This window comes from Macaca mulatta, chromosome 13, assembly GCF_049350105.2.
Source record: "Macaca mulatta isolate MMU2019108-1 chromosome 13, T2T-MMU8v2.0, whole genome shotgun sequence".
Lineage (NCBI taxonomy): Eukaryota > Metazoa > Chordata > Mammalia > Primates > Cercopithecidae > Macaca > Macaca mulatta.
This window is the reverse complement of record NC_133418.1, coordinates 59,634,684-59,657,250: the sequence shown is the minus strand read 5'-3', so window position 1 is coordinate 59,657,250 and position 22,567 is coordinate 59,634,684. Positions and strand designations below refer to the sequence as shown.

The 22,567-nt window shown below is 49.1% G+C and overlaps 1 protein-coding gene across 12 annotated transcripts in view; it reads left to right on the top strand.

Moving 5' to 3' along the window:
- CEP68 (centrosomal protein 68) overlaps nt 1-22,567 on the top strand; it is a 30,172-nt gene that overhangs the window by 4,450 nt on the left and 3,155 nt on the right. For 2 of the 12 annotated variants that reach the window (XM_077959496.1, XM_077959495.1), the window contains exons 2-7: nt 8,374-8,527; nt 8,650-8,780; nt 10,436-11,958; nt 13,256-13,378; nt 16,860-16,956; nt 21,585-21,758. In XM_077959496.1, coding sequence (XP_077815622.1) covers nt 8,481-8,527; nt 8,650-8,780; nt 10,436-11,958; nt 13,256-13,378; nt 16,860-16,956; nt 21,585-21,754 — 2,091 coding nt within the window. In that variant the 5' untranslated portion in view covers nt 8,374-8,480 and the 3' untranslated portion in view covers nt 21,755-21,758. Of the gene's footprint in view, nt 1-8,373; nt 8,781-10,431; nt 11,959-13,255; nt 13,379-16,029; nt 16,492-16,859; nt 16,957-21,584; nt 21,759-22,567 lie in introns of those variants that run through there. The other 10 variants (XM_077959499.1, XM_028832444.2, XM_077959491.1 and 7 more) reach the window with 5 other exon arrangements.

Here is a 22,567-nt window from a genome sequence, read left to right as displayed (position 1 = left end):
CTCCTTGTAGATGTGACTTACATTTCTTTAAAGGCTATCTAGGCTGGGCGCAGTGGCTCACGCCTGTAATCCCAACATTTTGGGAGGCCGAGGCAGGAGGATCACATGAGGTCAGGAGTTCGAGACCAGCCTGGCCAACATGGTGAAACCCTGTCTCTACTAAAAATACAAAAATTAGCCAGGCGTGGTGGTGGGTGCCTGTAATCCCAACTACTCAGGAGACTGAGGCAGGAGAATTGCTTGAACCTAGGAGGTAGAGGGTCCAGTGAGATAGCGCCACTGCACTCTAGCCTGGGCAACAAAGCAAGACTCCATCGCAAATTTAAAAAAAAAAAAAAAGCCATCTGAAGACTTTGCCCTGTAAGTGAGAAGACTGGCCTTGCTGGGAGGCTGTCTGGTGGCCCTGGTCAGTCAGCCAACAGATAAGTGAGTGAGAAGGTGAGGGAACAGACAGCCAAGCAGCCTGGCCCACAGCCCTCCCTACCACATTGATCTAGAGGGACCCACTGGCTCCTCCTAGGCCCTTGGGAGACTCCTTCTGTTCTTTTGACTCTAAGCAAAACTTCCAGAAGCAGCCCTGGGAAGAAAAGAACGGGCTCGTGGTGCCTGAGGATCCTGGGGATGGCCTCGGCCCATGGCCAAGCCACAGCACACACAGTTTACCCTCTGTAGCTTTGAGTCTTTTCTTCATTTTCACTTTACTTTGGTTTTATCTGCAGAGAAGGGGTACAAAGTGCTCAGAGTGACCTACCTCACAGTGGAAGACAAGGCTGGTATGGGGGACTGTGGGGCTCCAGGGGGACTTCTCGGCAGGGCAGGAGCAGGTGGAAATGGCAGTTGCTCTTTGCTGCTGGCCTCCCAGTCTCAGACCTCCAGCCACAGTTTTTCTGGCACCCACACCACCCTGAAGCAGGCCTCAGTCACCTCTTGTGACTGGCCCCTTTGTTGGCTTCCGCTACGTGTCTTTACCTCCTTTTCTGCTGCCTCCCACGCCACTTGGCCTCTGCCTTTAAGCTCCTTTATTCCATAAATCTAGTTCCCCTGGAGTTCTTCCAGCAACCTCTGCTGGGTCCTGCCTTCTGTTTCCTTGTGGACAGTTTCATGTTATTGGAGAAAGAGCAGCATGGATAGCCTCTTTGTCTAGTTCTGTGGGCAGGTTCTGCCACTGTGTGTTCATAGCAATTATCAATTATACCTGTGGCCTCCTGTGAAAACAAGTGTCGAGGTTTTGACCCTGAACTCATAGGGCTTGCTCAGTCTGACAACACCTGGCCTCTGTAGCTGGCACAGGTGACTGTGTGCTCAGGTACAGAGACAAGCCCTTGCCAGGACAGAGCTCCCAGGGCAAAGTTGGTATAATTAGATTGTTCTAAAAGGAGCTCACGACTTAAAAGAGTTCTGGCCATGCGTGGTAGCTCCCGCCTGTAATCCCAACACTGTGGGAGGCCAAGGCCGGCGGGTCATTTGAGGTGAGGAGTTCAAGACTAGCCTGGCCAACATGGTGAAACCCCGTATCTACTAAAAATAGAAAAATTAGCAGGGCATGGTGGCATGTGCCTGTAGTCCCAGCTGCTTGGGAGGCTAAGCCAGGAGAATTGCTTGAACCCACGAGGCAGAGGTTGCAGTGAGCCAAGGTCTCACTGCTGCACTCCAGCCTAGGCGACAGAGTGAGAGTCCATCTACAAAAAAAAAAAAAAGAGGCCAGGCATGGTGGCTCATATCTGTAAACCCAGCACCTTGGGAGGCCTAGGCGGGTGGATTGCCTGAGCTCAGGAGTTCGAGACGAGCCCTGGCAACATGTCGAAACCCTGTCCATACTAAAGATACAAAAAATGAGCCAGGCATGGTGGTGCATGCCTGTAATCCCAGCGATTCAGGAGGCTGAGGCACGAGAATCCCTTGAACCTGGGAGGCAGAGGTTGCAGTAAGCTGCAATTGTGCCATTGCACTACAGCCTGGGCGACAGAGCGAGACTCTATCTCAAAAAAAAAAAAAAAAAAAAAAAAAAGGTCCTGCCGGAGGTCTTTTTTTGTTCAAAGGCTTGCTCTCTAGTTGATCATTCATCTGTTTGAGGGGTTTAGTCAAGAGCAAGAGCAGAGCCTCGCCCCTCCCACAGTTCCCAGTCCTCCTCTCTCCATCCTGGACAGAAGTGAGTGGGAGGAAGCCCGGCAGCTGTGACAGGAGTGTCTTAGGGTGATGCAGCATATACCAAGAAGGGTCAGATGTCCAGGCTTAGAGTTTGTGTTACCACATGCATGATTTGTGGGCGTATTTTTACTGTAGGGTGAGAGTAAGCCAAGCCTACATCACTCCTAATTATATCTGGTGGATCATACAGCCTCTTCAGGTTTTGGAAACTAGAGTTTTAATAGCGAAGTCCAGATGGTCCCTAGAATATCCTGAAGCTTATGTGCCTTGTCTCTTGGTTTGGACAAAGGACAAGGCAGTTCTGGTGTGTACAGACCTTTCTCAGAGGAGAGGGTTGAGTTCATTGTGCTCTGATGCCTCCTGTCATTCAGTCCAACCTCCTGGCACTTTCTTCATTTGGGAGGAGACTGGGGCCTGTGCCCCATCATGGAGCTACTAGCCTCCAGAACACTGTAAAATGTGTGATCCGAGAACAGGAGGCCCCACATTAGGAGATTGTTTAAAGCTGATGACCTGGGAGACATTGTGGGTCCAACACAACAAGTGCTGTTCACCAGTCTGAGAAGGATAAGCTGTCTCTTATTAAAAGTTCCAAACCGGGCCGGGCGCGGTGGCTCAAGCCTGTAATCCCAGCACTTTGGGAGGCCGAGACGGGCGGATCACGAGGTCAGGAGATCGAGACCATCCTGGCTAACATGGTGAAACCCCGTCTCTACTAAAAAATACAAAAAAAAAACTAGCCAGGCGAGGTGGCGGGCGCCTGTAGTCCCGGCTACTCGGGAGGCTGAGGCAGGAGAATGGCGTAAACCCGGGAGGCGGAGCTTGCAGTGAGCTGAGATCCGGCCACTGCACTCCAGCCTGGGCGACAGAGCGAGACTCCGTCTCAAAAAAAAAAAAAAAAAAAAAAAGAGTTCCAAACCGAATCTGTCCCCTCCATCCCTACCCCAGAGGGTTAGAAGTAATGATATGTAAAATCTTGAATCTATGGAAATGAAGACCAGACCTTGCAGTGTTAACGGATGGCCACCTGGCAGATGCAGACAGAGTTGAGTCCTAGGAATCCAAAACTTGTGCGTTTATCATAGCCTGGGCCAGTGTTTTCTTCAGCATGATTGCTGTTTTAAAAGTGGTTTGTCTTCAGTCATTAATTCAGGAAGTTTTCCCCGATTATATTTATCCCAACTGATTTCTCCCTTTCGTTGCATTTTGGTAACATTTCATAGACAGTTTTGAATGCATTATAGATTAGTTTTCATTTTTTTTCACACGTGTCTGTCTTGGTTCTCATAATAAACTTGTATAGTACAGGGGGAAAAGCATGATTTGTCAGGCAGATTAATAAAATTAGGAAGGGACTGTTTATCCAGTCTGAGAGAGTAACTACCTTCATTCCGTCGTTATAGACGCACCATTTCCATGAGCATCATTGAATTTCAGACCTTCTTACCTGGTTGCTGAAGGGGCTTTGGCCACACCACTAACCTAGTTTAGGTTTGTGTGTATCCTTGTAAGTTACTTAGGGATGTCAAATGAATAGTTTGTAATAGCTCACCACTCCCCATCTCTCCAAGATAAATAGATACCTCCTTTTTTTTGAATAATGAGGTCCAGACAAGATAAATAAAAACTACATCATCAAAACAAAGGGATAATTTGTTTGCACCCCTCCTTTGCCCCACCATCATCTTCCAGCACCCTGTCTCAAGACCGCACCCTTTAGTGAGGGGTGTGGGGATCTCTGGCCATTGAGAGTTTTTAGAAATGGAGCAAGAAGTAGCATTTGGGAATTATGGGCTATACCCGGCCTTCACCCTGTTTTTTCCAGCTCAAGGGCTCAGCGTGTTCCCCTAGTTGTGAAAACACACCTTGCCTGTAAACATCTTCATGTGCAGTTTCTTAAAGAGCCACCAGGTGAGGATGTGGCTCCATAAGATCTCTGTCGCAGCAAGACTTGTCACTCTTCTCATTGTCCCTCCACCAGTCTTCTCCCTCTTCTGCTTTGTGGCTTAACTGTTTGATCACTTATTCCCCACTTGGTTCATAAACAGCTTAGGCTCTGGAGTTGGGCAGTCCTGGACTTGTCTTGCTCAGATCCTTCATTTCCCCATCTGTGACATGAGGATTAAAGACCCTGGGTCCCGTGGGAACTGGCCCTCACATGTGCTGGTGGAGTGTAGAGTGATACCACTCAGCAGAGGGCCACTCGGCAGTGTGTGCCAAAAGCATGCCCCTGGGCACCCTTCGCCTCAGCAGCTCTACTTCTGCAATTTGTGCTGAGGATGTGCCAGCACATATGTGTGTGCATAGTGACTCATCATAGCATTGTTTGGACTAGCAAAAAGGACTAGAAATAACCCAGATGTCCACTAATAAGGGACTGGTGAAATAAACTAGTGCGTCCTTGCACCAGAATACAGCGCTGGACAGTAATGAAAAGGAAAGAGGAAGCTCTCTGTGTACAATAAGTCCTCACTTGATGTCATCAGTAGGTTTTTGGAAACCGTGACTCTGCCACTTGAAAGGACATATGAAGAAACCAATTTTACCATAGTCTAATTGATATAAATAAGAGTTAAGCTCCTATGGCATATTTCTGGTTATGAAAGCATCATCAAACTTCTAAATAAACTGTAAAGCACTTCTAAATTAAATATTGAAATAAATGTGAGCTGTACATACATTTATGAAAGATGAATAAAAACAAGTAAGATGAGCCAGGCGTGGTGGCTCATGCCTGTAATCCCTGCACTTTGGGAGGCCAACTAGGGCGGATCATTTGAGGTCAGGAGTTCCAGATCAGCCTGGCCATCATGGTGAAACCCCATCTCTACTAAAAATACAAAAATTAGTCAGGCATGGTGGTGAGTGTCTGTAGTCCCAGCTACTCAGAAGGCTGAGGCAGGAGAATGGCTTGAAGCCAGGGGACAGAGGTTGCAGTGAGCCAAGATCGCGCCACTGCACTTCAGCCTGGGTGACAAACCAAGACTTCATCTTAAAAAAAAAAAAAAAAACAAGGTTATGATTTACCTGCTTACTCAAATGGGTTCAAGGTCGCAGGTGGCTGGAGCCTGTCCCAGCAGCTGAGGGTGTAAGGAGGGAACCAGTCATGGGCAGGACGTCATCCCATGGCAGGGCGCACTCACTCATATACCACCAACTCAGACCAGGACCATGTAGTCAGCCCCATTCACCTAAGTATATATTTTTGGGATGTGGAAGGAAACCTGAGTATCCAGATAAACTGGATATCATCCAAGCAGACATGGGGAGAATGTGTACACTCCATACAGACAATGACCTCAGCCAGGAATCAGGGTTTCTTCTCATCAGTGATATAATGAGAAGACATTGGACCGACTGGGCAGTGTGGCTTATGCCTGTAATCCCAGCACTTTGGGAGGCTGAGGCGGGTGGATCACAAGGTCAGAAGTTCAAGACCAGCCTGGCCAAGATGGTGAAACCCCATCTCTATTAAAAATACAAATATTGGCCAGGTGCAGTGGCTCACCCCTGTAATCCCAGCACTTTGGGAGACTGAGGCAGGTGGATCACAAGGTCAGAAGTTCAAGACCAGCCTGGCCAAGATGGTGAAACCCCATCTCTACTAAAAATAGAAAAATTAGCCAGGTGTGGTGGCGGGCGCCTGTAATCCCAGCTACTCGGGAGGCTGAGGCAAGAGAATTGCTTGAACCCAGGAGGCAGAGGTTGCAGTGAGCTGAGATTGCACCACTGCACACCAGCCTGGGAGACAGAGTGAGACTCGAGGTCTCAAAAAAAAGATATTGGACCAAGTGATGTTACTGAAGGACCTGCTGTATTGCTTAGGAATGATCCCCTAGACGTTTTTTGTAGAGAAAAGAAAAGCAACGTTCTGAATAGTATGACCCATACAGTTTGCTACTTTTATATTTTAAAAAAGTGAGGGAAGGATAAGCCTGGTGCAGTGGTTCATGCCTGTAATCCCAGCACTTTGGGAGGTGGGTGGATATCCCGAGGTCAGAAGTTCAAGACCAGCCTGGCTAACATGGTGAAACCCTGTCTCTGCTAAAAATACAAAAAAATTAGCCAGGCATGGTGGCACACGCCTGTAGTCCCAGCTACCGGGAGGCTGAGGTAGGAGAATCGCTTGAATCCGGGAGGTGGAGGTTGCAGTGAGCCAAGATCACGCCACTGAACTCTAGCCTGGGTGACAGAGCAAGACTCAGTCTCCAGGGAAAAAAAAAAAAAAGGGAGGGAAGGATGAAATAGTATTTGCATCAGGAAACAAGAGTCATACACAAAACTAGTGAGGCTGGTTCCCTGTTTTTGTGGGAGTATCTAGTAGTAAATATTTTGTTTGATTTATATTTAAAAATGTGCTGCTTTTTCTCCTGTTTGGCTCCTTTGTCCTTCCTTATAAGGTGGCCTGTTACACTGATTCTGTTGATGCCTCCCCATGACACTAATGACAATAGCCAACACTTAGTGTCCATACCATGCCAGGCACTGTCATAGATGCTCTGCCTGCCCTGGCTCATTTTAGCAAAGGAGTGGGGGACGAGGGCGGAGAGAGACTTATATCTATTGTGCATTTTACATTTGAGCTGTATATTACCACTCAAAAATAATTGTTTTTCTGATTAGTTCCTGCCCCACCTGGTGGTTGTGGGAATTAGACGAGAGTCCATGCGAAGGGCATGCTCTCCTCCATGGTCACCTCTGAATCAGGCTGGAGCCTGGCATTCTCCATCAGGCAGGGCAGGGAAGGGGCCTCTTGGATCCCAGTGCGATGAGGCCTCAGTGTGTGCAGTGCCCATCTAGGTGGTATTTCCCAGTGTGCGAGCTAAGTAGGATGAGCCCGCAGCCACAGCCACTCCCGCCTTTGCAGGCTGTCCACCAGCATCTCCTCTTACCATCTTTTTGCTTCCTGTCTGAGGAAACAAGGCCATTTCTGCCCACACTTAAGCTTTGAGATTGACCCAGTGCACTCCAGGTAGCTGCCGACATCCTGGGCATTCACGGTTCCGTCACCTCCCCTTCCACGTCCTCCCAGCGTTAGTCTTCCTCCTGTTGGCCTTTTGGCCCCCTGCCCCATCCCGCCAGGGCTCCCAGCACCAGCTCTTGCTGGCATGCTTAGGCTGAGGGTGGTGTCCCTCTGTTGTTCCTGAACCTCTTTGTATTGGAATGGTCCTGTTTGCAGATTCAGCTCCCAAATCATCATCCTTCCCTGAGTGCTCTGCCTATGCTCCCTCGCCTACTTGCCTGCCGCCTGGCTCTCACTCTCATGTACATACATGCCATGTTACACTTACCCTACCACTGTTAGCCACCAGCTTTCCACAGCTTCCCTCCGTCATCAGGTGCAGCATAACCCAGGCCAGCCTGAGGAGAGTTGCTGATCTTTCTCTTTGGTCACTGGCCATCCTTGGAACAAGAAGCCCTTACCTGTTCCACAGCCTGGATGTGGTTTCTGTGCTTTGAGAGGGTTGTAGCCTGGGCAACATGGTGAAACCCCGTCTCTACAAAAAATGCAAAAATTAGCCAGGCGTGGTGACCTGTGCCTTTAGTCCCAGCTACTCAGGAGGCTGAGGTGGGAGGATCATCTGAGCCCGGGGAGGTTGAGGCTGCAGTGAGCTGAGATCACACCACTGCACTCTAGCCTGGGTAACAGAGTAAGACCCTGTCTCGAAAAAAAGAAAAAAGAGGGTCCTGCCTCCTCTGCCAGGCAGAGCCAAGCATCTTGGGGGGCATTCTTCCAGTGCCCAGCTGAGGCCTGGGCATGGCCTGACTTGCTGTTCTCTAGGATAGAACAGTCAGAGCCAGGCTTGAGTTGCTTGCTGAGGGGACCGTTAGGACAACAGAACCACTGTGGGCCTGTGCACAGGAAGGGTCCCACCAGGACTCTTTTCCAGTGGGGTTGGGCTAAAAGGGCAAAAAGGTGACTTAGGCAGGACCCCAGCCTTGATTGGACTTTGGACCTGTGTTGACCCTCCTGGGTGTCTGCTGGTGGGGATGGCACCATCCACTATGAAAGCAGAGGGGAAAATGGTGTGCTTCTGTGTCCCCTTTGGAAAGGTCTGGGGCCAGGGAAAAGCCGGAACTCAGTGCTCCTCTGAGGAAGTAGTCATCATTTGTATCCTTTTTCCTTTGGCCAAAAATATGTTTGCCTTAATTGTTAAAAAACAAGGCTTCCTGAACACAGATGCAGAAGATTTATATTTTTCTCTCCCCTCCCCTGTTTTGTAGGAAGCTGAAGTCTTCAGCAGAACCCTGACCTAGGTAGGGAGTCTCAATGGCCCTGGGTGAAGAAAAGGCAGAAGCGGAAGCATCTGAAGACACAAAGGCCCAGTCTTATGGGAGAGGGAACTGCGGGGAGCGGGAACTGGACCCCCCAGGGCCTGTGAGTGGGGAGCAGCCCCCACACCTGGACGCTGAGGGAGGGCTCATCTCCCCTGTATGGGGGGCAGAAGGGATACCTGCCCCTGCTTGCTGGATTGGGACTGACCCTGGCGGCCTCTCTAGAGCCCACCAGCCACAGGCCAGTGACACCAGCAGAGAGCCCGTAGCTGAGAGGTCTGAGCCTGCACTCGGTGGCCTGCCTCCTACCACCATGGGGTCTGGAGACCTTCTGCTCTCTGGGGAAAGCCAGGTAGGTACTAAGGCAAGACTGTATGTGGACCCGTTGCTGTCCTTTGGGAGTTTGTTCTAGGATTTCCTCACCATCTCGCATCCTTTCCTGGCCACTGTGCAGGGTGAGGAATTAGAGGGGCCTGAGTATGATGATTTCTGTTTTGTGGGTTCAGCTGGAGAGCTGGGCCTCAGGACCAGCCGGGGGGGACTGTCCACGGTATCTCCTGTTCCTCAAGAGTGACTGGTGACTTTTTGAGGACCAGGGATTGTATGGCCAAGAGGCTGTGGACCAGAGGTGTAGGCCAGGGGAATTCTGGCAAGGGGAGCCCTGTACTGTTTCTGACTTGGTGATCTAAAGGCTTTAGGGGTACCCTGAAGAGACTTGGGAAAGGTGTGTCCAGGGCTTTGGGTTCCTGGGGCCTCTGAACTAAATCCTCTTCAGACCCAAGGGACATGTCAGAACCTTGGAGCCCTGTAGTAGGCAGCACTGTCCCTGGTGAAGGAGAATTCTTTGGGCTTCTCTGACTGCCAGGCAGCTTCTCCTAGTGGGAGTCACATGGGGCAGGGAATCCTACAGGTTCTGTGACTGCAGGCAAATCACCAGATCTTTTAGGCCCTCAGCATCATTGGGAGGTGACCTGAATGATCTGTTCTGCCCAGCTCTTACATTCTTTTCTGTTCTGCTTGCCAAGGCCTTTCCTGGGAATGGCTTTGATCTTCTCGGTGTCATTGTAGCCTTGGCTGCTGCACGGTCCCCTTGTGGAGCTGCATCCTGTGAGGAGGTTCTGAGAGGGACTGGGAGAGAACAGAGGCTGGGCCCCACCTGCCTGGGAGCAAGGGGCGGTGGGAGGCTCTGGCACCTGTGAGTCAGAGATTCAGTGAGGCAGGAAGCGAATAATAAACAGACACAGAAATGGCCTTTCACGAGGATGAGTCTGGTGCATATTATTAGAATTCCTGTTGTTTGTTAAGCTCTTATCATGTGCTTTGCGCACATGGGTGTATTTAATCCTTACCTTCTGAGGAGCTGGTGCCATGAGGGGAGGAGAGTGAGGCTCGAAGTCACACATTTGGAAGGTGGCAAAGTCAGGGGCTGGCCTCAGGTTTGTCTAGCTCCAAAACCCATGTTTGGAGCAACGCTGTGCTGTCCTGCTTCCCTCGGGGTTGAGTTCTTCATCAAGCAGATAAAAATCCAGTGAAGAAGCGGAGATGAACCAGTCATTCTGCTAGTGTTCAGTTACCACTGGCTTGTGAACTGAGCAGGGTGGGGCCTGGGGCGACCTCCTGGGTTTGGACGTGTCCTGTTAGCGACAGAATGGCTGAGGGTTTCGTCTGCCAGGAGATGCTTCTCAGAGGTACGGGACTGTATTCCAGCTTCAGCATGACAGAGCTGTCCGAGTTCTGCTCGCTAACACCCTGGATACCGGCGGAGGAAGAACCTTGGAGGGGACTGGAGATGGGAGTCAGGTCACCTTGCTTCCCAGGCAGCCAGGGTCTCAGTGCTCCTGCTGGCAGTGCACACTGCCTGGTTCTTGCCTCAGGCAGCAGACTTTTCATTTTAAGATCTTTCCTAAATACTGTCTAGACCCGCAAGGAAACTCCTGGGTTGTCATCTAAGAAAGAAATTGGGTTTGATTTTCACCCAAGTGCTTTTTGTCCCTTTGATCATTGCAGGTAGAGAAGACCAAGCTTTCTGCCTCCGAGGAGCTCCCTCAGACTTTGAGCCTTCCCAGAACAACTGTTTGCTCAGGACATGATGCTGACACCGAAGATGATCCATCCCTAGTGGATTTGCCCCAGGCACTGGACCTCAGCCAGCAGCCTCACAGCTCAGGTCTCTCTTGCCTGTCGCAGTGGAAGTCCGTGCTGAGTCCAGGTTCCGCAGCTCTTCAGCCTTCCGTCTGCAGCATCTCTGCTTCCTCCACAGGCAGCAGTCTCCAGGGTCACCAAGAGAAGGCGGAGCCTCGTGGTGGTCCTCTGGCCAAGGTCTCCTCCTCCCTGGAGCTGGTCGTCCCCCAGGAACCCTCCTCTGTGGTGGGGCTAGGACCTCGGCCCCAGTGGTCACCACAGCCTGTGTTCTCTGGGGGTGATGCTTCTGGGCTAGGCAGGAGACGCCTGTCCTTCCAGGCTGAATATTGGGCCTGTGTGCTGCCAGATTCCCTGCCTCCATCACCCGACCGCCACTCCCCTCTCTGGAACCCAAATAAAGAGTATGAAGATCTGCTTGACTATACTTACCCACTGAGGCCCAGGCCTCAGCTTCCAAAGCACCTTGATAGCCGTGTGCCGGCCGACCCTGTCCCGCAGGACTCGGGGGTAGACCTGGATAGCTTCTCTGTCTCTCCGGCAAGCACCCTCAAATCACCTACTAATGTCTCCCCCAACTGCCCAACAGCGGAGGCCACTGCCCTTCCATTTTCTGGGCCCAGAGAGCCAAGCCTTAAGCAGTGGCCCTCTGGAGTACCCCAGAAACAGGGTGGCATGGGCTTGGCATCTTGGAGCCAACTTGCATCTACCCCCAGAGCCCCAGGCAGTAGGGATGCTCCTTGGGAGCGCAGAGAGCCAGCCCTGAGGGGCGCGAAGGACCGGCTGGCTGCAGGCAAGCACCTTGATATGGGCTCTCCTCAGCTAAGGACACAGGACAGAGGGTGGCCCTTGCCCAGTCCAGAGAGGGAGAAGAGGACCAGCCAGAGTGCCCGGCGCCCTACCTGCACAGAGTCTAGGTGGAAATCAGAAGAGGAAGTGGAAAGTGACGACGAGTATCTTGCCCTGCCCGCTCGGCTAACACAGGTTTCTAGCCTGGTTTCGTATCTAGGATCCATTTCTACCTTGGTTACCCTGCCCACTGGGGATATTAAAGGGCAGAGCCCCCTGGAAGTGTCAGACAGTGATGGGCCAGCTTCCCTCCCTTCAAGCTCCAGCCAAAGCCAGCTGCCTCCTGGAGCTGCCCTCCGAGGATCTGGGGATCCTGAGGGCCAGAACCCCTGTTTCCTGCGCTCCTTCGTCCGTGCCCAGGACTCTGCAGGGGAAGGCAGTCTGGGGAGCAGCCAGGCCCTCGGGGTCTCCTCTGGACTGCTGAAAACACGCCCCTCCTTGCCAGCTAGATTGGAGCGGTGGCCATTCTCAGACCTAGATGCTGAAGGGCAGCTTCCCAGGAAAGGAGGAGAACAGGGAAAAGAATCACTGGTGCAATGTGTGAAGGTAATGACACTCAACATTAGGAGGCTTTGTGTACAGGTGTCTTGTCTCTTCCCCCAATCCACTAACATCATAATAAAACATGTTCATGTTGACCAGGCACTTTTTATGTGCCAGGCATTGTGCTGTACCTTATCTTATTCAGTCCTCACAACTTTTACCAGGTAAGCACTGTTCTCATTTTACCTTTTGGAGAAAAGAGCAGAGAGAGGTTAGGTAACCTGCCCACTTAACAATTAGCAAGGGCTTGAGCCAGGAATCAGACCCAGGTAGACTGTTTGTAGAGGCTGAGCTCTTACTACCCTTGGCTACTTCGTAACTCAGAGGTATTCTGAACAAAAAGGGTTCCGTGCATAGGGGCCTTTAGGAAACACCGGGCTAAACAAAGGTAAGTGGCTTTCTTGACTGCAGGACTTCTCAGAGCTTCATTTGCCAAAGTGGTGTAAGTGCAAAGTTAGGGGCATTGGATGTACTGTTTTCTAGACTTTGTGGCCACTGGACCGTCTTTTGTGGACCAACTATCTTAATATCTGGAGGTATAAGGAACACTGCGTGGAACAGGGTTATCGGTGTCAGGCATCTGAATTTGAAACATGGCACGGCTGTCTTTGGAATGTCGGCTCAGTCTCTCTGAGTTTGCTTGTTTGTAAAATGTGGAGCCCTGCCTTCTTGGGATGTTGTGTGCATTAAATAATTCATGTTGAGGGCTTTGGTGCATTCCCAGACCCGTGTTGAAGGTTCGGGAATGTGCCTGTCCAGGAACATGTCCTAGCGCTTGAGAAGGACTTTCACCTTCCAGGGAGGTGACGTGATTATTTTGTGAGGTAGGTAGGACATGTTATCATGGACCGTTCTTTACCAATAAAAGATTGAGATGCCATGAGGTGAAGTTGTTCTTGGGTGTAGCTTCAGGTTAGTCATGATTTTAGTCATTTATTTTGCATTCACTTTTCCAGAGAAACATGGACGTATCTGGCTCCAAGATGCTGATTCTAGTTAGTAATGGTGCTGATCCAATAATTGGTTTCCATGGCAGGCACACCTTTTCTGGGCTGCTCCATTCCCACCTGCAAGGCTGGGTTTTCTCATCCTGTCATTTTTGGTGTCACACCAGGCTGTGGTTTTCATTGCTCTGGCAGAGGGAGGTCTAGAGTCGTGGAGTGGGGACAGGTGAGCAAGGAGAAGAGAGGAGACTAAAGGTGCAGTCTGTCTCCAAGTCCTCCTGATATTTTTAGCCTTTTGATAACATGAATGGCTGTTCGATCAGTAACACCATATGTCCTTTTATTTGTCTCTGCAGACATTTTGCTGTCAACTGGAAGAGCTGATCCGCTGGCTGTATAATGTTGCAGATGTTACTGACCACGGGACTGCAGCCAGGTCCAATCTTACAAGTCTCAAGTCTTCTCTGCAACTTTACCGGGTAATATACGGTCCTGGCTCTGGCTTATTCCCTCACAAGAGTGGTGACTAAATTACTCGATTACAAAGTAAAATCTCAAATAACCAATGTCTGGTATGTTATAGCTCAGTTGACTATTATACCTGAAATCTAATTAGAGCTTCACATTCTTAAAGCGGAACGCTTTGTAAAATACATGAATTATTTCCCAGGCCAAATAGAGCTTGAAGATACAATATATTTATCTCAAATCAAAAATGCTTTAGGTATTGGGCTGGCAGGTGCAGTGGGACAAGTCTCTTATCCCAGCTACTCTGGAAGCTGAGGCAGGAAGATTGCTTGGGCCCAGGAGTTCAAGTAAAGCCTGAGCAACATAGCAAGACCCGCCCCCCCCATCTCAAAAAAAGTTTTTTCTTAATTAAAAGTAAAAACAAAAATACTTTAGGGTGATTTGCAATATAATTTTCCAAATGTCTCAGGGATTATAAGGACAGACTTGCACTATTATGACGCCTCTAGTTATGTGTGGCTATTGAAGTTAAAGACTCCGATTTTTTTATTTGCATTAGCCACATTCTGTGTGCTCAACCGTCACATTTGTCCAGTGGCTACCACGTTAAACAGTGCAGATATAGAATACTTCCATCATCACATAAAGTCCTGTTGGACTGCACCGCTATTTAAAGATCTGAGCTGAAATTGTACTGACTCCAGAATCTACAATAGGGCATTTTGATGGTATTTAAACAGAAATCTAGGCCAGGCACCTTGGCTTACACTGTTAATCCCAGCACTTTGGGATGCTGAGGCTGGAGGATCACTTGAGCCCAGGAGTTCCAGACCAGCCTGGGCAATATAGCGAGACCTCATCTCTACAAAAAAAAAAAAAAAAAAAAACACATATAAAAATTAGCTGAGTGTGGTGGCATGCACTAGCAGGAGGATGACTGGAACCCGGCAGGCAGAGGCTGCAGTGAGCCAAGGCCACACCACTGCACTGCAGCTTGGGCCACAGACTGAGACCGTCTCAAAAAACAAACAAAAACTCTGACTTCAGTTTGTGTGTGTGTGTATGTATTTGGGTTTGGTTTTAGTTTTGTTTCTTTATCATTAAGATTTTGTTATTTTGAAAATACTAATGTGGATTTCTGTTAACTTGGTCCTAGATTTAGGATGACTGCATCCCAGTTTGTGCCTGTTGTTCTGGCATAATAATAGGTGCCCTTTCAGTCTCAGAAGTGTCCTGAATTGGAGGATAAATTATATAGTTGTCATCCCTAAATCTAACGTTAACCTTGGCTGAACATCCTGCCTTCTAGCATATGTGGTTGGCTGCACCTTTCTAATCTCTTCATGAAGCAGCAGAGGGATATCCATGGTCTGAGCCTGAGGCTAGTCTGGAAGGAGTTTTCTAAAACAATTCTTTGAATTCCTACAACCTTATAACCTGACCATATCTTCAGCAGCAGAGGGCGTGATTTACATGTGCATGGGCCAGGGCTGAGCTGACTCTGGGCCTTCCTGGGACCCTACTCCAGCTAGAGGGAGGGAGCGGCTTTGTTTTCCAGCTTCGGGCCAACTAAAGTTTAGGGAGGAGCCTGGCTTGACCTGGGCAGGGTGGGCCAGCTGCTCCACCCTGGTGGGAATACTGTTTCCTGCAGTGTGGAGCGGTTGCTTTGAGTTCCTCACTTTGAGGAACTCCACAATGAGTTCCTCTCCACACTGCAGGAAATAGCATTCCCACTAGGGTGGAGTGAGCTTGAGGAAGGAGAGAAAGGCTGGCTCCAGGGGAGTCAGACTCCACGTGCAGACTCCACATGCATGCACACAGCTGTGCAGGGCCCAGGACCAGTACCACTACAGGGAGAGGAAGCTGCCTTGGTAGACCTAGGTTAGTGGCCTTTCCTGGCTTGTCAGAGCAGGGGCAAACAGAATAATTCCATCCCTCCATCTTATCCCTCTTCCCAGCCTTCTGTCCCTCAGCTTCCAAGCTAGACAGAAACAACCAGCTTGCTTTGTAGGTAGAGCTGAGATTTGAGCTGGGAGTCACTCCTGCAGGTCAGTGAGGCATAGGCCTCTTGTGTCACCCATACGGCTGTCACAAAGGGGGACTGTATTGCCAGCCCCTTCCCCGCACAGAATTGTGCATGGCTCATGCGTATGTATGTGCTACCTTGACTCCTGCTTGGATTAAGACCTAGTATAAGTGAGCGTGTGTGTGTGTGTGTGTGTGTGTGTTCACATATTTTAACTGTGACTCATTTTCTCATATACTTGTATTTCGTCTTAACACGGGGGTTGCAGCAGCACATAAACCACACTAGCAGAGAATAAAATAATAAGTATAGGTATCAGGGTAAAGGAAAACTAAAGACAGTAAAATAGTAAATCCAAGGGTAAAACTATCACTTCAAAATGGTAAAACGCCAAGTTCTGGCTGGGCGCGGTGGCTCATACCTGTAATCCCAGTACTTTGGGAGACTGAGGCAGGTGGATTGCTTGAGTTCAGGGGTTTGAGACCAGCCTGGGCAAAATAGTGAGACCCTGTCTCTATTTCTGTTAAAAATTTAAAAATTTATAAAAATCAGTCAGCAGGTTCTACACCCTGTACTAAAGGTGGTCATGGATTTGACTTTACTTTTTTTTTTTCTCTTTTTTTTTTTTTGAGACAGAGTCTCTCCCTTATTGCCCAGGCTGGAGTGCAATGGCATGATCTCGGCTCACCGCAACCTCCAAGTTCAAGCGATTCTCCTGCCTCAGCCTCCCGAGTAGCTGGGATTATAGGCATGCACCACCACACCCGGCTAATTTTTGTATTTTTAGTAGAGACGAGGTTTCTCTATGTTGGTCAGGGTGGTCTTGAACTCCCGACCTCAGGTGATCCGCCCGCCTTGGCCTCCCAGAGTGCTGGGATTACAGGTGTGAGTCACTGCACCTGGCCAACTTTACACTTCTTAACTGCTAAAGGAACATCAAGAACACCAGCTTGGTAGCCAAGAGGGGAAATCAAATGAGTTGCTTGGGAAACTCACAGCTTCCCAGATGTTGAGGTAGTTACCCTTGTGGTGTGCATAGAGCGAGAACATGGAGGGAGGACCAGAGGTAGAGGCAGTGGCTCTCTGCAGTCAGTTTAATGGCAGATCTCTTGTGGTCCATTAGAATGAAATAAATTCTGAGACTCCCATAGCCCTGAATTAAAAGAGAACCCCATGAGGTGAGGGCGTTGGAAGAAGACCCTAACTCCAAGCTGTGAGCCAGCCTCTGTCAGGGAAGACGCTTCTGAAGTCAAACTAAACAGGAAAAACTACTGACTCTATTTACCTGGGTTCAAAGAAGCTGAAGTTAAACTGTTGCACTGTTACTTGGGGAATTCTGCAGACCTAGTGGGGTGACTCTTCCACATTAGAGGGGAATAAGGCTACCCTGCATGCTGTGCTTTTCAAATAACTTTTACAAAACAATAGTAACGATGCTTCTTCCTTTTCTTCTGGTACGCCTTAAGCAATTTAAGAAAGATATCGATGAACATCAGTCTCTGACGGAGAGTGTCTTACAGAAGGGGGAGATTCTTCTTCAGTGCCTGCTGGAGAACACCCCAGGTGAGATGCTTAAGGTTTTGGATTTAGCCAGAGCTTAATCCTTGTCAGCAGCAGGCCGAGGGACCGCACTATCCCTGGTAAGGAGCCGGTACCGCAAGAGTCCCTGCCCACACCCAACTGCCTGAGATGCCCCATGCCCCACCGTCTGCCAGCTCCACGCGTCGCTGCCCATCACTGCCCCTGCACACCTGCTTAGAGGCAGTCATGGTCATAAAACCAAACTAATTAGAAATTAGGTATTGAGCCTGCAAGAATGACGCTGTCTTTTGCTTCTCTTTTTGTATTTTTCTGGTGGTAGTCTGGGTAGGAATCCTAGTTTTAATCCACCAGCCCTTAGTTTGTGGCCAGGGTATTCAGTGGGTATCCCTCCGGTTCCCCACCTTACCTAGCCCAGGTTGAATTCCTCTCTGACTATCTGCTTTGTGTCCTACTTTGGGGAAATGTTTGTTTCAGAAAAGGATTGTATTGCTCAAAAGTATCTGAGGACAGTCAGTCTGTCCTCAGGGAACAGACTGAATAAAGAACTGATGAGAGGGGACAGGGTGGCAGTAGTGTGCAAACCAAGCTTTTTTTGTTTTGTTTTGTTTTGCTTTTGAGATGGAGTTTCGCTCTTGTTTCACAGGCTGGAGTGCACTGGTGCCATCTTGGCTCATGGCAACCTCCGCCTCCCGGATTCAAGTGATTCTCCTGCCTCAGCCTCCTGAGTAGCTGGAATTATAGGCATGCGCCACCACGCCCGGCTAATTTTGTATTTTTAGTAGAGACGGGGTTTCTCCATGTTGGTCAGGCTGGGCTCGAACTCCCGATCTCAGGTGATTTGCCTCCCTCAGCTTCTTAAAGTGCTGGGATTACAGGTGTGAGCCACTGCACCCGGCCCATTTTGTAGGATGGGTTCCCCATTTAGGAAAGTGAAAATCACAGACCTCAGGCATATATCTAAGCATGCTGGTGCCAAGGATATACAGTTCTTATTGTCTTTACAGGACGAGGGCATGGGGGATGGGGATGTGATAGGGAGGATGAGCTAAGAGAATGGTAGGGTAAAGCCTTGAACTGATGGCAGCCCCTAATTTCCTGCAAGAGTGTAAATCAAATGCTGACAGAGCCTGCCTATATTATGCCTCATTTTATGTTTTTTGAGTGAGATGGGATTTATACTGGAATCCAACCGCAGAAGCAAAGCTGGGCAGGTCCCACGGACTTGAGAGGCAGTGAGGAGGCGCTTTCCTGACCAGCATGGTGGGCAGGTACATACCATGGAGAAGCATATACAGCAGGATTTCTCAGTCTTGGTGCTTTTGCCATATTGGCCGCGTGATTTTGTGGGGGGTTGTCTTATGCATTGCAGGATGTTTAGCAGCACCCCGGCCCCACTAGATACCAGTAAATCCATTTCCCCCACAGTTGTGAAGACCCAAAATGTTTCTACACATTGCTAAGTGTACCCTGGGAAGAAAAATCTCTAGGGTTAACAGGCATCAGTGGACAAGGACCACTGAACGGTTTTCAGCAGGTAATTGATTCTCTAATGTGAATTATGTGAGCTCTTTGCAATCCCCTGCCCTTTTAAGGCCTTTATTTTGAGTCTTCTGGCATTTTCACTAGGGTTCTTAGATTTTTTGGGGGGCAGAAATTCCATGTGCAAGGCTCCTTTGCTGCATGTAAATTTACACCAGCATTTTACTGAAGCAGTTGGCACATCAGTGTTCTCCATTTAATCGCAGCCCTGTGAGGTGGACAGAGTTGTAGATTTGCCTCAGGCCACAGAAGAAGTGGCAGCCTGGCAGAGCCCCTGGGCACTGGCTTTCTGCAGCTTCCCAGCGTCTGGAGGTGCAGAGGCCTGAGCATCTCCTCTCTTCACGAAGGCCACGTGTAAAAGTAGGCCTCTAGACCGGGCGTGGTGGCTCACACCTCTAATCCCAGCACTTTGGGAGGCTGAGGTGGGCGGATCACCTGAGATCGGGAGTTCAAGACCAGCCTGACCAACATGGAGAAACCCCGTCTCTACTAAAAATACAAAATTAGCTGGGCGTGGTGGCACATGTCTGTAATCCCAGTTACTTGGGAGGCCGAGGAAGGTGAATCGCTAGAACCCGGGAGGTGGAGGTTACAGTAAGCCGAGATTGCGCCGCTGCACTCCAGCCTGGGCAACGAGCTAAACTTTTCAAAAAAAAAAAAAAAAAAAAGTAGGCCTCTTAAAAGCTTCAGGTTTTTTGACCTTCACTTTAAAATCCATTTAATAATACTTTTCTGTGCTTAGTCCCACTTTGCTCTTCTCTCAAAGAGATCTAGAGGTTTTTTTACTGGCTTTGGGGTTTTCTTTGGTTTTCAGATATGTATCCAGACTCTTTCAGATTGACACATAGCCCTTCCCCATCCATCTGCTTGAAATAATCAGGAATGTGGCTCTTTCCCCCTTGAGACTTCAGTGTCTCTCTCCAGCAGGTGCAAAACTTTTCTTCCACCAGGAGCACGCTGTCAAAGTCCACAGAGCCAGCAGACAAACATGTTTATTCCAGTCCTTCCCAACTTCTTTTATTTGGCCCCAACCAAACATTCTAACAGTCTAAATAAAAGTTCAAAAGCATCCGTGCGCGGTGGCTCACCCCTGTAATCTCAACACTTTGGGAGGCCAAAGTGGGCAGATCACCTGAGGTCAGGAGTTTGAGACCAGCCTGGCCAACATGGCGAAACCCCATCTCTACTAAAAGTACAAAAATTAGCCAGGCATGGTGACGGGCACCTGTAATCCCAGCTACTCAGGAGGCTGAGGCAGGAGAATCGCTTAAACCCGGGAAGCAGAGGTTGCAGTGAGCTGAGATCATGTCACTGTATTCCAGCCTGGGTGACAAGAGTAAGACTCCATCTCAAAATAAATAAATAAATAAAAGTTAAAAAACAAAGGTCCCTGAACCAATAGAGGTTTCTGTGACATCGCACAAGAAGACTGGGCAAAGGTCTCATGAGACTGGAGGGGTTAGCCAGCTGCGGTGGCTCATGCCTGTAATCCCAGCACTTTGGGAGGCCAAGGTGAGTGGATCACCTGAGGTCAGGAGTTTGAGACCAGGCTGGCCAACATGACAAAACCCCGTCTCTACTAAAAATACAAAAATTAGCCAGACGTGGTGGTGGATGCCAGTAATTCCAACTACTCAGGAAATGAGGCAAGAGAATCGCTTGAACCTGGGAGGCAGAGGTTGTAGTGAGCCAAGATCGCGCCACTGCATCCAGCCTGGGTGACAGAGTGAGACTCCGTCTCAAAAAAAAAACAAAAAAAAAAAAAAGAGGGGTAGAACCCAGCCCAGCCACCCTTACAGCCAAGCTTTACCGTGCGCTCTGACTGCAGTCCTCTGCCACACTTCGCCAACTCTTTTTGTGGACAGCACTTTGCCCTGATGACACCGCATCGATGTGGCTTCACTAGGCAAAGATCTTGATACAGCCAGCCTGTGTTCCTTCTCCTTCCACCCGTCCAGTCAGCATTGTCTGCAGATAGGCAGCTTCCCCTTTCCTTTCCTCTACTGACAGATGTTACAGCTGTGGCAGGAAACTAGGGAGAGTATTAGCACAGCTGATAAAGGCGCAGGAAACTACGACAGCCTTTGTGCTTAACAAAAATAAATTTTTGAAAAGAGAAAAAAGCCTGCTGTGTGTGATACACTCTGACCCTAGCCCATCCCTTCCTCACATGAACAATTCTGACACTGTGGGAATGAATCTTCCTTAGCCTGGTCTCAGGTCATTTTTTTGTTTTGTTTTGTTTTGTTTTGTTTTTGAGACAGAGTTTCACCCTTGTTGCCCAGGCTGGAGTACAATGGCACAATCTTGGCTCACTGCAACCTCTGCCTCCTGGGTTCAAGCGATTCTCCTGACTCAGCCTCCCGAGTAGCTGGGATTACAGGCATGCGCCACCACGCCTGGCTAATTTTGTATTTTTAGGAGAGACGGGGTTTTTTCTATGTTGGTCAGGCTGGTCTCAAACTCCCGACCTCAGGCGATCCACCCACCTTGGCCTCCCAAAGTGTTGGGATTACAGGCATGAGCCACCACGCCTGGCCAGGTCATTTTCTTTTTCAGTCTGTTCACTGGGGCCCTACAAAAAAGGGGTCTCAAGCACTCCCAAATCTATTACCAGACCACCCACGTGAAGTAACATTCCTCCCAGCCAATAGAAACTGATAGACCTGGTAGCAGGGGTAAGCATCTGAACCTTGGCATGTCGCTTTATTTCATTTAAGCCTTATGCCCAACAGGATCTGGATGTGCCCTTATAGAGATACCTGTCTTACCTCTAAAGTCAGGTAATACCAGCCATCAGAGAACCATGTCTCTGTGCCCCTCTGTAAATTATGCAATTTCAAAGTGAAGTCAGTGAATTCTTTTCTCAGCTTTAATCAGAAGTTAACAACATAGGTTCTCCAGTGCAACAGAAGTCCCTGGAGAATCCCTGTTGTAGGAATTATGTTGTAGGAATCCTTGTTGTAGGCCTTTAAAAAGGCCATTCAGAAACTACTGCCAGGTCCTACTTCGTGCAAAATACTATACCCTGTATGTTCTTTTGAAAATGCTAAGGACAACACTTGCGTGGGTTTTGTTTCTAGTTTAATTTCTTTGAACCTCATTGTTAGTTTTAGAGGATGTCCTTGGGAGGATCGCAAAGCAGTCTGGTGAGCTGGAGAGCCACGCAGATCGCCTGTATGACTCTATCTTGGCCTCGGTGGACACGCTTGCTGGCTGCACCCTTATCCCTGACAAAAAGCGCATGGCGGCAATGGAGCACCCATGTGAAGGGGTTTAACCTGGTGAGTAGAGGAACTCAAGAAGAAAATTTGCCCACCAACCCTGCTATAACAGTTGGCCACTACTTAGAAGCTTGTTAAGCCAAGAACTATTATTGAAACAAATGAGATACTGGAAGAAGAAAGCCAATGTTACTAAAAAAGGAGTTGCTGGTTTTCCTATGTAATGGTAGGCTCACTGTGGTACGTTCCATTACTGTTCACCCCTGCTGCCTGCTGAGGATGAGGGTGCCTCTGTGCTGCCATTTCTGTGGCACTTTCTTCACCGTCAACCCTGCCATCCCAAGACAAGAGCAGCAAAACTTAGCTATATACCTACTTTATTTCTGCACAGGTACACTTTTCCAGTATGGGGCCATGACCTGGCCGCCCCTGTTCTGCAGGATCTTCTCCCCAGCTCATTTGGTACTCCAAGCATCTCTGACAGCACCAAGTGCCCAGAGAAACCCAGGGTTACTCATAACTTTGCATCACCACTCCCCTGCCCTGCACAAAGGGTCTCCATATATCTCCCATACCACTCCCTTCCAAGAAGGCTAGGGGGATGAAGGGGTTAAGACACCTTGGAGACTTAACAGGTAGTACACCTTTCTTTTGCTCCCTTGAGAAAGTCAAACAGAATGACAGAAAAGGAGCTAGGAGAGCACGGGTGGGTGTGTCCACCAGAGTTGCTACTGCCAGTGCTTTTCATAATTCCGCAATTGGACTGTACTTTCTCTGAAACATCCTCTCCTACAACAAAATGTGTGTGGTGTTTAACTCGTAGATTCTCTAGGTGAGCATTATAGGTATGTTAAGAGCAGGGAGTCCCT